Source organism: Ahaetulla prasina, chromosome 1 (genome assembly GCF_028640845.1).
Source record: "Ahaetulla prasina isolate Xishuangbanna chromosome 1, ASM2864084v1, whole genome shotgun sequence".
Lineage (NCBI taxonomy): Eukaryota > Metazoa > Chordata > Lepidosauria > Squamata > Colubridae > Ahaetulla > Ahaetulla prasina.
Window position 1 is genome coordinate 193721656 of NC_080539.1, and position 14511 is coordinate 193736166.

Sequence of the window (14511 nt, forward strand, 5' to 3'; positions counted from 1 at the left end):
GGTCCGCCAGTTGCGCCCCTTTCTAGACCGGGATGCCTTATGCACGGTCACTCATGCTCTCGTCACTTCTCGCCTGGATTATTGCAATGCTGTCTACATGGGGCTACCCCTGAAGTGCACTCGGAGACTTCAGCTAGTCCAGAATGCAGCTGTGCGGGTGACTGAGGGAGCACCACGTTGCTCCCGGGTAACACCACTCCTGCGCAGTCTGCACTGGCTACCTGTGGTCTTCCGGGTGCGCTTCAAGGTTTTGGTTACCACCTTCAAAGCGCTCCATGGCTTAGGGCCCGGGTACTTACGGGACCGCCTGCTGTTACCACATGCCTCCCACCGACCCGTGCGCTCTCACAGAGAGGGTCTTCTCAGGGTGCCGTCCGCCAGGCAGTGTCGGCTGGCGGCCCCCAGGGGAAGGGCCTTCTCTGTGGGAGCACCTACTTTCTGGAATGAACTTCCCCCCAGTTTACGCCAATTACCTGACCTTCGGACCTTTCGCCGGGAACTGAAAACTTATTTATTCATTCAAGCGGGACTGGCCTGATTTTTTAATTGCTAAATTTTTAAATTCTTAAATTTTAAATTTTAATTGTATTTTATTGGGTATTTTATATGGTCAATTTGGACGGTTTTAATTTCGGCCTTTATGGAATAAGTTTTTTAATGGTTATTTTAGGGTGTATATAAATTGTTTTTAATGCAGGCTGTACACCGCCCTGAGTCCTTCGGGAGAAGGGCGGTATAAAAGTTTAATTAATTAATTAAATAAATAAATAAATAAAATATTTTCTTTTAGGAATGAAAATGGTAAGAAAGAAAACATCCTCCATGAACTGCAGGCTGTTTTCAAACTAAATAAATCCAACTGTGAATATACAATAATGTACAGTAATGTATAGTAAAATGAAGACAATGTTAAAAATCTGAAAAGATTGACCACATAAATATTTAATCAAATTTACATTCAAAACCATTAAACTGTAAACTTCTGGAAGACATTCTTGGATTGCAGTAAATAACAATCTCATGTTTCCATAATACAAAATAGTATTGTTTTTCTTGCACAATTGTATATATATAGATACAACAAAATGGAGGAGGAGATTGAACGCTAAAAATGATGCACACAAATAAAAAATGCACTTCTTCATTATATCTATACACTATTAAAACACGTTTGTCTGTTAAGTTGTAATCTTCAGTTGGGGAAAACAATCCTCATAGGCAAATCTTTTTGAACTGGGCTACCTCAAATAACTAATTTAGAGAATTCCATGATTCATTATTCCCAGAGAAATGAAATTTGGGGAAGTTGCTGCTTCACTAATGCTGTACTCCTGCTGCTTCAGAGCTATCAGCTGTGATCATGTGATTATCAATTCCAAAGCTCCATGATAGTGTCCCACAAGTCAGTGGAGAAACCAGGCAGAAGTGTAAACTCTGTAATTGCTGATGTCCCCTGTCAGCTTCCCACAAGCAAAATTTCTGTTTATGGGAAGCTGGTAGAGAGCATCAGCAATGGGGAAGCTGGCAGGGAAGGTTGCAAATTGCTGAGGTAAGTTTTCACTACACATGCAGTCCATTCTGCTTCCACTACACCACAATCACACACTCTTTCCAACTCACGCCTTCACACACTGCCCCCACCCAGTACTTCTTCTGTACCCCCATGCACCCTTTCCAACCCATGGGAAGAGTATGTGGAGGTGCATGAGAAATTCCACATAGTCAGTGGGTGCATATAGGAGTGCAAGAGAGTCCTGTGCAAGTCGGAGAGATTGTGCAGGGGTAAATGAGTAAAGAAGGTAAGGAAATATTTTTGAAATGACCTGATAGTTCACAGGTTGTCTAGTTTTAGAATATAGAATAACAGACTTGGAAGGGACCTTGAATATCTTCTATTTTAACCCTCTGCTCAAGCAGAGTAGCTATACCATTCTGGACAAAAGGCTATCCAATCTTTTCTTAAAAATTTCCAGTGATGGAGCACCCACAACTTTGGAAAGCAAGCTGTTCCATTGATTAATTGTGTTCACTGTCAGGAAATTTCTCTTTAATTAAAGGTTGGATCTATCTTTTTATTATTTATTATTTATTTCTATTTATTTGTCAAACTTGCATGCTGCCTATGTCACAAAAGGCAACTCTAGGTGGCTTACAGACACCAAATAAAATATCATATAAAATAATTACAATAAATAAATATGTAATTTTTGATAATCTTTCACCTCTTACTTCTTGCCTACCCTCAGATTCTTTGGATAAGTGCTAATTAGACACTAGACACCAAAACATTAGTAACTAGGAGAAAAAGTTATACTGAACAGAATTTTGAAAGAACATAGAATTAAGGTTGGAAGGGACTTTGGAGGTCTTTTAGTTCAACCCCCTGCTTGAGCAAGAGTCTCTTTTTGAAAGCCTTCATTGATGGAGCATCCACAACTTTGGAAGGCAAGCTTTTCCATTGATTTATCTCACTGTTAAGGAATTTCTTCTTAGTAGCTTCTCTCCTTAGTTAATTTCCAACCATTGTTTCTTGTCTTGCCTTTTGGTGCTTTGTAAAAGAGTTTGACACCCTCATCTTTGCAGGAGCCCTTCAGATATTGGAACAGTACTATCATGTCACCCCCAGTCCTTCTTTTCTTTAACTAGACCTGTGATGGTGAAGCTATGGCACAGGTGCCACAGGTGCTACACAGCACCCTCTCTATGGGCACGCAAGCTGTCGCCCCAGTTCAGCTCCACCGTGCATGCACGCACACCTCTCGCTGGCCAGCTGGTCATCAGGGCCCCTGCTGTGCATGTGTGGGGGCAAATGTGCATGTGTGGGGAGCCACATCCACATGTGTGGGGGGGCAGAGCATATGTGGGGGCAACCATGCATGCATGGGGGCTGGAGCACATGCAGGGGGCCACTGCAACTGTGCAGGGAGTGGGGTGCATGTGCAGGGGCCGTGCACGCATTGCATTTTGGGCGCATGCTTTGGACACTTGGTCCAGAAAATGTTATCCATCATTGGACTAGACATACCGAATTCCTGTAATCATTCTTTGTATGTTTTAGCCTCCAGCCCTGTAATCATTTTTGTTGCCTCTGCATACTTTCCAGAGTCTGAATATCTTTTTTATATTGTGGTGACCAGAACTGGATGCAGTATTCCAAATATGGTCTTACTAATGCTTTGTAAAGCAGTACTAGAACTTCACATGATCTATCTATCATGTGAATATTAATGCGGCTTAGTATCTAATTGGCTTTTTGGGCTGCTGCTGCACATTGTTAGCTCATATTTAAGTGATTGTCCATTAGGACTCCAAGATCCCTCTCACAGTTACTGGCATTAAGCAAATTTGCATCTACTCTATACCTATACAGTTGTTGTATTTTTGCCTAAGTGTGGAACCTTACTTTTATCTATGTTGAATTTCATTTTGTTAGATAGGGCCCAGTGTTCAAGTCTCTCAAGATCTTTTTTGATCTTGAGCTTGTCTTCTGAAGTGTTGGTTATTCCCTGCCAGCATAGTTTAGTCTGAAAATTTGATGAGTTCCCCTTCAATTCCCTCATCTAGATTGCTTATGAAAATATTGAAGAGTACTTGGCCTAAAACAGAAGCTAATATTAATCTAAATTTTATAGAATATATAGCCTAAATCTGATGGAAATAAATTTCTAATGCAGTGAAATGTTCTACCTGAAAATTAACCGCTTCTTTAGTGAAAATACATATGGTACATTAAAGAAGAATTGCATACACACATTCCTTTGAAAGAAAGTTTCGTAGTATAATAGTCAGAATCTCAAGAAAAATCTGATTTTTTTGCATTCCGTTATCTCTAGTATCAATATGCCTTAATTGCATTTGTACTACTTCATAGCAGTTGGAGAAGGCAGGAATAGTATCTGTTAATCTGTAGGCTGACTTATTAATGGGCTGCACACTTCATTGATTTTTAATTAATTTGTAAAGAGAAACAGAGGATAACCAGTACAGCCTACAGACATCTCAACACTTAACTGTAATCCACATCTCTATTGATCTGAGGTAGCAGAAGTCATACATTTCAAATGTACTACTTGGAGAAAGTGCATGTGCTATACAATGTACTCTCCCAGTTGTAATTGTATTGGCAAAAGGTCAATAATGAAGCAGGGAGGGGACAGGGAAAGGCAGAGAAAAGTTGTTAATATTCTGCTGGCTAGTAAGAAGGGCCATTCACATGCAGTTAATGTTTTTTGGGAAAGTCTTATTGTCTTAATCACTAAAGCAGTGTTCTTCCTCCTGGTTCATTTATTAAAACAACAGAGAGAGAGAGAGAGAGAGAGAGAGAGGTTCTTGGTACTGCAGCTATATTACATTTCATTTATTATTATATTTTATTTTATTATTTTATTTTTTATAAGGCCACCCAATTCAAATAAAGTAACTGGGTGGCACAGAACAATAAAAAATCTCTCCCCCCCCAATATCCCATCATACCATGTAACATGAAAACATTGACAATATATACAGTAAGGGAGAAAAGTATTTGATCCCCTGCTGATTTTTTACATTTATCCACTGACAAAGAGATGATCAGTCTATAATTTTAATGGTAGGTTTATTTTAACAGTGAGAGACAGAATAACAACAAAAAAAAATCCAGAAAAACGCATTTTAAAAAAGTTATATTTATAATTGAATGTACAAAATTATCAGAGAGAACAAAGATGGGAGTATAAAGAATTCCATAGCAAAGAGGAGGCTTGCCATTTTTGTGAAGGCAGACTGGTCTGCCCTTGCTCCTTGTTTTGATAACCCCTATTCATTTTATCCATAGGAGAAATATTCTCACACCAATTTGCACTAAACTGTGTATTTGTTTAGGTATATAGACCAAAGTATGTCCAAATTGATCTATATTGTTCTTAGCAATACAAGTCTTTTATATGTCCATGTTTCTATTCTAGCAAGATAATTTCTATCTTCTGAGGTATTGGTTATCTCATCAATTTTGTTTATTGGCAAATTTTATAAGTTTTTCATCTAAATTGCTAATACAAATATTGAAGAGTAGAGAATTCATGACTGAACCTGAAATTACGTGTTTTTTAAACAATCCAATACATTTTTGACTATGCAGTTTCTATTAAAATATTTAAAAAACCCTACATTTCATGGTCATTTCCCCTCAATATCTCTTCCCTTTTTAATTAAATCTCCTCTATTGATTAGTATCAGGTCAAAGATAGCCTCTTATGCCTTCCTCTACTTTCAGAAGAAAAAGTTGTCAGAAAGACAAATTGGAAATTACCTAGAAGGTCCATGTTTGGCAGAGTTGGACTCCCAACAGATGTCAGGCTAATTAAAGTCTCCCATCATTATAATTTCATGCCTGTTTGAAAGAGCTGCAGTTTGCCTCTGGAAGGAATCATTCTGATATTTCCCTTGGTTAGGAGAGCAATGGTTTGCACCAACAGCAATAATTACTTTCATTTGTTTCACTGCTTGTTTTAATCCAGATGCCTTCTTTAGCCAAGTTCATGCATTTGGTTTTCTGAGGACTGAATATATTTAATGTATATATTCCTTCCATTGTATGGCTTTTCTTCTTTTCAAACAAGTTGTATCCTTTTATTATATATATAACTATATATCTCATATAATACAGAAGCAACAGCAATAGTATGATAAGACATAGAATTTCTATTGCAATTGAAAATTAGACTTTGAAAATAATGTATCAGTTTGCTGGTTATCTTAACTAAATTACGATTTTAAAAATGAGGATAATCCCATTTTTGAATCTATGTAAGTCATAAAGAATAGAGGAAACCTTTTTGAGTGAATTTAGGGGCTCTCATTGAAATGCAAAGAGAACAGTTGCTCCCTCAGCTTTGAAAATGCAAAATTCATTAATATAGTTGGATACTTAAAAACAATTTCAATCTTTTGCACCATATGAGAGTTTTCATACTGATGAAATGAATATCAATTACCAAAACAAAACAGTTTACAAATGAGACAAGTTTTGCACTAAAAGATATGAGCAAACAAATGTTGTATCATTTTAGCTTGTTTGTGTATGTTTCCCATTTGAAAGTAAAGTACCACTAGAATTCTTGTGTTTAAACTTTTTAAAGTTTTAAGATTTCTAAGTTATAAACCTTATAATAAATATTACAAATCAAAACTCTTAGATACTTAGTCTTGGGACTGTTTACTTATAAATGGTATTTAATCCATTTACGGTGGAGGCTTTGTTTAAGGTTATTCCTAGAACTGTTGCTCTTACATTTCCAGGAAATTCAGGATAATTCTCAAATGCTAAAAGAGATAGTTTTTTTCCCTTAAGTTTGAGCTACAAGGTCTGTGTTGCAAAATCTGGATGAATACTACATGGCAGCAGAGTAAGCTCCCTCTTATTGTCAACAATAAAATCAACAATTCTGAATTGCAGAAATCTAGACGATTACCTGACACTTTGTAGTATCAGGTAATCGTCTAGATTTCTGCAGTTCAGAATTGTTGATTTTCTGCAAGCTACAAATGGAATTTAAATAATTGTTCACATTTCTGTGTTACATTCACATAATTAATAGGCTATAAGCCGACTCAGCTAAGTCACCTCCTACTCCCCTTTTCCCACCATCTTGAATCATTCTTTAATTCCTTCTTTTCTCCATTCCTTCTTCACTCAATTATTAGAAGTATCTAAATGTTTGCTAACTGCTTGCTAGGCCAATACGAGACAATATTTATCTTTTTTACCCGTGTGCTTCCAGTAAAAATGCACAGGACTGTATTATAGTTATTACTAATACTGATTTGTGGATCTACTGTTCTGAAATTATTTTTATAAATTGTTTGTTTAAGTCATGTAGCACATTGCAGCTAAATTACCTTGGGGTAAACTTGGATGCAAACTGGCCTGAAAATCCATTAATTTCCCCTGTGAATATGTGTTTCGCAGTTTCAGCTTAGGCATTTTTTTCCAGAGGAATGGGATGTTCATCAGCATAATTTTTGCTGCTCATGAGAAGGCTCCTTTCCTGTAATCATTGCTTACCTCCAGGTAATCATATGGATTCCTGAACAGAATTGGATTACTGCATGGTTACTTGGGTTAATAACTGGGTTCATGAACCTACACCGCGTAGCCACTGGGACTGGGATTTTGCCTCTCATTAAATAAAAGAGAAAAAAGAACCTCCATCAGTATCAATGCTTTGTTTAACAAAAGGAATAGAGAATTCAGTATGTTTTAGGGAAAAGCCTCACCACCTCCTCCAAGTTATTGTCATTCCAACATTTATTCCACCACCTTAGAAAAAATGCCATATTGCTTATTAATTATGTGCATTATTTAAAAGCGGAGGGAGGGAAAAGACTCCCACAGTTTTTCAGTTGTGCATTTTCCTTTCTTAGTTGCAAAAAGCCATATTGCTCTTCCAATTTAACCCTCCTGAAGAAGAAAGAAAATGATGGTGGTTCCTGGGAGCATTAAAAACAGTAGATGGAAAAAAATATTCCTTTTCTTTTTTGTCTGGGTTTGTTTTGTTTTGTTTGTTTCCTAGCTGCATTTCATTTTCTCCCAGATCCTGGAAATCCATATGTGGATGTTATAAGAAAAGAGCATGAAGTAACTTTGTGCTCCTTTGCCGCATCAGATGTAGGCTGGGATTTCGACACAAGGATTTTGATTCTGTTGCGTATCTCAGTGTAAACAAATCAAAATAAAAGAGAAGTTGTGGATTTGTCCTCTTATAGAAGGGCAATTTGGGATAACTATATATTGGCTGTCCTTGCTATTTAATATATTATTTTTTCGTGTGAAGATTTCAACGATAGTACCTCGATATGACTTTTATTACAACTGTTGGTATTGTGTGCTTGACTCTTTAATGTCTTTAGGCTCTGTTTCAAGGAGTGATTCAATACTGGAGGATTTCAGCAGCAGTTGTTCTTGTAATGATATGCTCAGCAAGGAAAACTTGATAATGATGAGCAGTATTATACTTTGAGCTCATTCTTGTGTGTCAGCTACAAGGCAAGTGGTGAAAAATAGATATATGCTTTAAATATATATTTTGACCAAAAGACTCATGATAAATGACAGCATTTAAAAGATTAGTTACTGATGCTACAAGGGAGAAAAGGATGATAAAGAGATACCAAGAAAATAACTACCTACATTAGGTACTACTGTCAATGTATCTCATTTGGCAGGTAATTCTGGCCCTACTTTATACCTAGCCATAGTTGAACATGAATTGGAAGAGTCTATGGGTCATGTAGTAGTTTGCTTTCTCTAGGAATCTTTATGTGAAAGAAAATTCTATCTTTCAAATAATTTATTCCTCATGGCATTTAGCAGTTTTCATGGCCTAACACATCTTTTAGGAATTTTGTAACTACCTGTGAAAAGATATGTACTTGCCTTGTGAAAAGACATATTTTCTAAGTTGGAGAATTCCTACATTGAAATATAAGATCCATGAAGGTCCATTATTTTTCATAGCAGTAGGTTAAGTTTGTGCTTTGTTCATCTGTTGAAATCAATTATTATCTAGCTTGTTATTGTTACTAGAACTAAAAATAAATTTATAGGCTAAAGTCTTCTATTCTTGAATTCTGCTTGGCAAATATTTTCTTCAGAAAATATTGATAGTGAGAAGGTGGCAGCGTTGTTATTGGAACGGTTTTCTTTAGTTTCCAAATTTACCCTTATTCAAATATTTAAACTAGGATTCACCATGACTACTCCCTCATGTCATTGCATTTCAGGATGTATGATGACTGAACTGGCCAGCTTTCCATTGTGATTATTTTTGGTTATTGTAGGAATATTTCCTTGGAATTCTTAACTGTTTGTGGCTTGTATATATGTAAATTGATTCCATAAAATTCATAGATTGCTTAATTCTTTGTGCTTCCTGTAAAGGGAGATGTAATGCCATGTTTATCATGCTTGAAATGTCAAATGAAACACCCGAGGCAAGAGCTACCTAAAAGAGAACATCCTCACTGAGCAACAGTAAATAGCCTAACCTTCCTTTTCTGGCTTCTCCTTATTTTGACCAATTTTGTTTGAGTTTTAGTATAACAGTACTTTTGTTTATATATTGTGTGTGCTCAGACACTTTCAAACTTCCTTAATAGGATGCTGAGAAAAATCAATACATAGTTTACTGTGACGGTTTTTAAGAGGAGATGCAATAGTAAAGTGTTTACTATTTGCCATTATCTTGGAAGGGAAGCTAAATTAAATATGTTTAGAGTAAAGAGCTGCAGTGTTACAAGATAACTGCTGCCCATGAGCAAAGGGGAGCTTCTTGCCTCAAATAGTGAGTTAGGAGGAATGGTAGACTACAGCATGCTATTTATCTGACACTGATCTTGTGACCTCATCTGCTCCTTTGCTTCCACCCATCTGTCCTATTTGTTGATATATACACCCCTTTCTCATTCCTATCTACCTGCATTTGGCTATAGGCCCATGCTGAACCAGAAATGTGATGCCTTCTTAAAGCAAATAAATGAATGGAGAAGCTAGCAGGGAATAAAGCTAAAGAATAATGCTGAGTTAGAAGTTTGCATATTAAACAAAAAGGAGGATAGAAAAGCCCAGTTAAATATTGGTATTCTATTTTGCATGCTTCTGCATGTCCTTTACTCCAAGTTTCTCATTACTAATTCAGCACTTGTTAATTTCCACAGGACTACTTCTGGATGGATTGTGGCCTAATTAGACTGTAGAGTCTTGACTTATTTGTGGTTCTATCATGTTAATATTTGGCTCCAGGGACTATCTAAACCTATCTGCTATTTTTTGCACATGAGGTGCATACTATATAGATCTCCAACATTTCTCTCTCTCTCTCTCTCTCTCTCTCTTTGTGTGTGTGTGTGTGTGTGTGTGCGTGTTTTAGAGATTTAGGTTTGATATGAGAAAGGCTAATCCTTCAATTTTCTGTTTCTGCCATTGAATAGCCAGCAGCATTGATTTGCAACTGGCAATAGAGAATGCACTTGTTTTGTCTCATTAAAGCCATGTGAAAATAATATTGTGTATTTTTTGTCCAAAGTATTTTTTAACCCTCTTCAAGTCAAATACTGTAAAATCTATTGTAATAAATGAAAACATGAGCAAGCTCTGATGATTATTTATTTCAAGATCTTTCATGTAAATTTCTTCTTCAGAATACCTAATAAAAAATCTTTATAATAGCCATTACACTGTTTTCCTGCAACACAGCTATATTTATCTGTAGTTATACTTCTAGAAATGTAATTTTTCTTTTAGAAACAATCTGTGCAATTATCTTGGTAACTTTTATTTTCAAATAGCTTAGTATAACAGAAATGCTTTAGTATCTGTTGAGGCATAATATGCTGAAGGTCACAAGGGCAGCGATGTAGAGTTTTTAAGTATTTGCATATATAGAGCCCTATTAAACCACAACTTAGTTAAAAACTAAAATGAAAAAGGAAAGACACATTTGGAGGCCTTTTGTATTAATTATTTTAAGATTCCATTTCTTACAAAAGGTTTTATTGCCTGCATTTACTTCTTTTTTCTCCCATGACAATCTTCCAATGGGGTAAGATTGGATTAAGAGATATTAACTGATTCAAAGTTCCTATAGTGACCCTGACTGACAGAGGATGTGAGCCTAAACTATCCCATTTATCACTGCACTACATGGGATCCTGACACTCACATTGCTGCACTGCTATGGTTACTTGAATATGCTTTGTTTAGAGTAGGAGGGGGGAAATGATCTGCCCCGTGCCCTTTAGTAGCACAGTATTCTATTTTATTTTATATATTATAATATGACATAGTATTTATTGAAGTCAGTAACTGATGGTCGACTGCAGTATCAACAATTTGGATTGCAGTATCAACAATTCCAGGAAGATTGTGGCTCTCATAAATAGTGATTAGAGGCAATATTAGATACATTGAGAATTAAAAAAGCTAAAGCTTGGATATGGAAAATGGCTAATATAATTTCAAGAATTAAACTGGTATTTAATAGGACTTCATTTTTTCTGAAACCCTTTTCCTGAAGGACTAGATTGTAACTAAGGGTCCTTCTGGACTTGTCCTATTTGGATAAATACTGCTGCTAGATGTGTTTTTCTATCTGTCTTAGTTCATCAGCTCTGAAGTCAACTAGGTCAAGTAGATGTGATCTCAATTTTGCTTGATCTAATTACATCCAGAATTGACTATTATAATCTGTATAAGGGGCTGCCTTTCAAGATGACTCAGAAGTTGCGTAAAATGTAGCTCTTTTATATCTGTGGGAGGCAGGTGAAGGAAATAATCAGATCACATTAAAATTTATTTTGTATGAAGTGTACTGCTTGTAAGTTTGTTTTGAAGTGCAATGTTTAGTATTAAAAATAATCCAAAACAGTTTCAATCCAGTTTACTTGAAGGATCTCCTACACCCAAGTGAATTTGCTGAATAAGACTGTTTCAAGCCCCTGGGCAATAGCACATCACCATAATCAACTAATGGGCAGACACCAGAAAAGGGCTTTCTTCGTGGCAATCTTATAAAGTTCCCTCCTGAAATCTCCTGATCCAATCCATGTCTATGTTTAAGAAATTTTAAAAAGCCTATCTAATTACATATTATATTTTGTATACTTTATTATTTCGTTAAGACAACTAGCTGGATGTAGTAGTTAAGGCAACAGACTATAAATTGGGAGTTCAGGAGTTTTAAATCCTCCTTGGGAACAAGGCCAGCTGGGTGTCGTTGGCCCATTTTCTAAAATGGTGGCAATGGCAAACCACTTCTGAAAAACCTTGCCAAGAAAATGGTAGGGACTTCTCCAGGCTGAGAGTCAGAATGGAGGAAAAGAGATTCATTAATTAAGTATAGTAAATAAATAAAGAAACCTGAAAATGGATGAAATAAATAAATGGCTCCTTGTATGATAGCGCTAATACTTATTACACAGATAACTATTATATAACAAACGTATTCTTTTTCATGGTTTTTCTTGTTAGGGAATGATGTACCTGGAAGAGAGGCGACTGGTTCATCGAGATTTGGCAGCACGAAATGTCTTAGTGAAGTCTCCAAATCATGTGAAGATCACAGACTTTGGCCTGGCTAGGCTACTAGAAGGTGATGAGAAGGAATATAGTGCTGATGGTGGAAAGGTAGGTTTCTTTAAATTCATAAAATTTAAAGAAGGGCCGGTTTAGCTCACGCTGGTAAAAGCCTGTTATTAAGAACACAGTAGCCTGCAATTACTGCAGGTTCGAGCCCGGCCCAAGGTTGACTCAGCCTTCCATCCTTTATAAGGTAGGTAAAATGAGGACCCAGATTGTTGGGGGGGGCAATAAGTGAACTTTGTAAAAATATACAAATAGAATGAGACTATTGCCTTATACACTGTAAGCCGCCCTGAGTCTTCGGAGAAGGGCGGGGTATAAATGTAAACAAAACAAAAAAAAAAAATAGACCAGGCCATTAACATCCAACATAAAATGGGGAAGTGATCAGGTTTTTTAAAAAAGATATTTTCTGAATGCCTATTTATTGCTTTCATGAACCAAGTTTCTCTTCCCTACACTTATTTCAAAGAAAAAGATCAAGTCAAAATACAACTAATCCTTGGTGTTAATGTCTATCCACTTTCTTTTACCTGTTAATCTATAATTTATAATGTGTATTAACCTTAAAATGTGACCTTTTGAGTCAATTTTTTTTCAGAAGCCATAGCTCATACATATCTAAGTTCAGTAGCAGTACTTTTTAGAGACATAAAAAAAATTGTTCCTGCTCCAGGGATGTAATCAATACACTATCAAAAACTCTTATGTCTGAACTCTTTGACTGGGTGAAACAGTGCATCATAGGGCAGAACTTTTTCAACTAACATACCTCAAATGAGATATCATAAAGAAAGTGCCCAAATGTTTAACAAATTTTCCAATACATTAGAAGTTCTGCCATTGTTGAAGGCATTGAGGTATCAGGCAAGGAAATGTATCTCTGAAAGGATGACCAATGGCAATTCTTTTGGAATATGAAACTGAAAATCTAGTTTTTCACTTTGATTTGAAAGACATTTAATAGGCAAATATTATGCTTGCTAACTGTTTTTAATTTCCCCTCTTTTTTCCATTCTAGATGCCAATAAAATGGATGGCTCTTGAGTGTATACATTATAGGAAATTCACACATCAGACAGACGTTTGGAGCTATGGTAAAATAAAATCTATATTGGATTATATTCTGTAAATAATAACATTGTATTTATTTGCTAAGACCTTTTTATGACCTATTTTTAAAAATAGCATGAAAAAACAGGTAGTCAATTGGCTAGTTTTGTGAGTCTCAATTTTTCCCATTAAGCATATCTTGGAGCAGCAGTTCTCAAACCTTTATGTTCGTAAAAATGATTGAGGATCCATACACAACTGCAATTTGCTATTATTATTTTTTTGCCAGTTTCTAGCAAAAAAATTGATTTGCTTAATTACCGTGGCATTTGCTTAATGATCACTGCAAAAAAGGCTGGAAAATTACTTTCAGTTAAATGGATGCCTTGACTTATGACCACAGTGACTTTCAACCACAATTCCATCCTCAATTATGGACATAAATCAAGGATTATTGAAATATATACCAATATTTACTGTATTAAAAATTAAAGCTGAGAAATTTTCAAATATTTAATTATTTGACTTTGGAGATCCCATTAAAGAGTATTGGGGACCCCGGATGTCTCCAAACAACACTTTGAGAGCTGCTGTCTTAGAGGATGCAGTGAAAGATGTTTTCTTGGGTTCTGGATATGCAAGGAATTGACTTTGAAAATGATGGTCCTAGTTTATATGTTGTTAACCAAACTTATATAACTTTGTTTCCACATAGTAGGTGAAGATTTTTTAAAAAACATTCTGTATAATATTTGTTTTATATGTTGAAAAAAATTGCATTTCCGTGAAGCCTTTATGTCAGCTTGTTGAAACCACCCTTGGGCAGTGTTTTGCCTTATTGTTTGTAAGAGAAGGAGTAGCAAAACCTGAGGGGGGAGTCAAAAGAGGAATCAGCCTAGAGTTTCTACATAGCTACAAATGGATTAACTCCACCCCTTTTGAATTCTGTTGAGCTAATGCCAATATAGTGCTAATCTAATGCCAATATAGTGCTAACCTTTAGTTGAGTAGATTCCTGTGCATTGGCATGTAAATAAGTTTAATTAGAACTTCACATGTGATCTTGGTCTTTCATGACTGATATTAATCTGCCACTTCTTGTCCTGCATTGGTTTCACAATGAATATTTTTCTTACTGAGCTTTGAATATATAAAAATGGCTGTGTATCATAACTTAAAATTTCTTATATTCAACATTTATATATTTAAAATATATGAATATTGAGATAATGATGATACCATCTTATAGAAATAGAAGAGTTTTATCCCATAATTGATAAATGATCGCATTATAGAATAAATACAGGATTAGAGGATTAAGGTTTCAGCTGGAAAAACTAACA

At 35.8% G+C, this 14511-nt stretch overlaps 1 protein-coding gene across 1 annotated transcript in view; it reads left to right on the top strand.

The window, feature by feature from the left end:
• The window catches only part of ERBB4 (erb-b2 receptor tyrosine kinase 4), a 1012642-nt gene that overhangs the window by 945387 nt on the left and 52744 nt on the right, over positions 1-14511 (top strand). Inside the window, exons 22-23 of the mRNA XM_058186165.1 lie at positions 12005-12160; positions 13137-13212. Of these exons, the coding sequence (XP_058042148.1) occupies positions 12005-12160; positions 13137-13212 (232 nt within the window). The remainder of the gene's footprint in view (positions 1-12004; positions 12161-13136; positions 13213-14511) is intronic.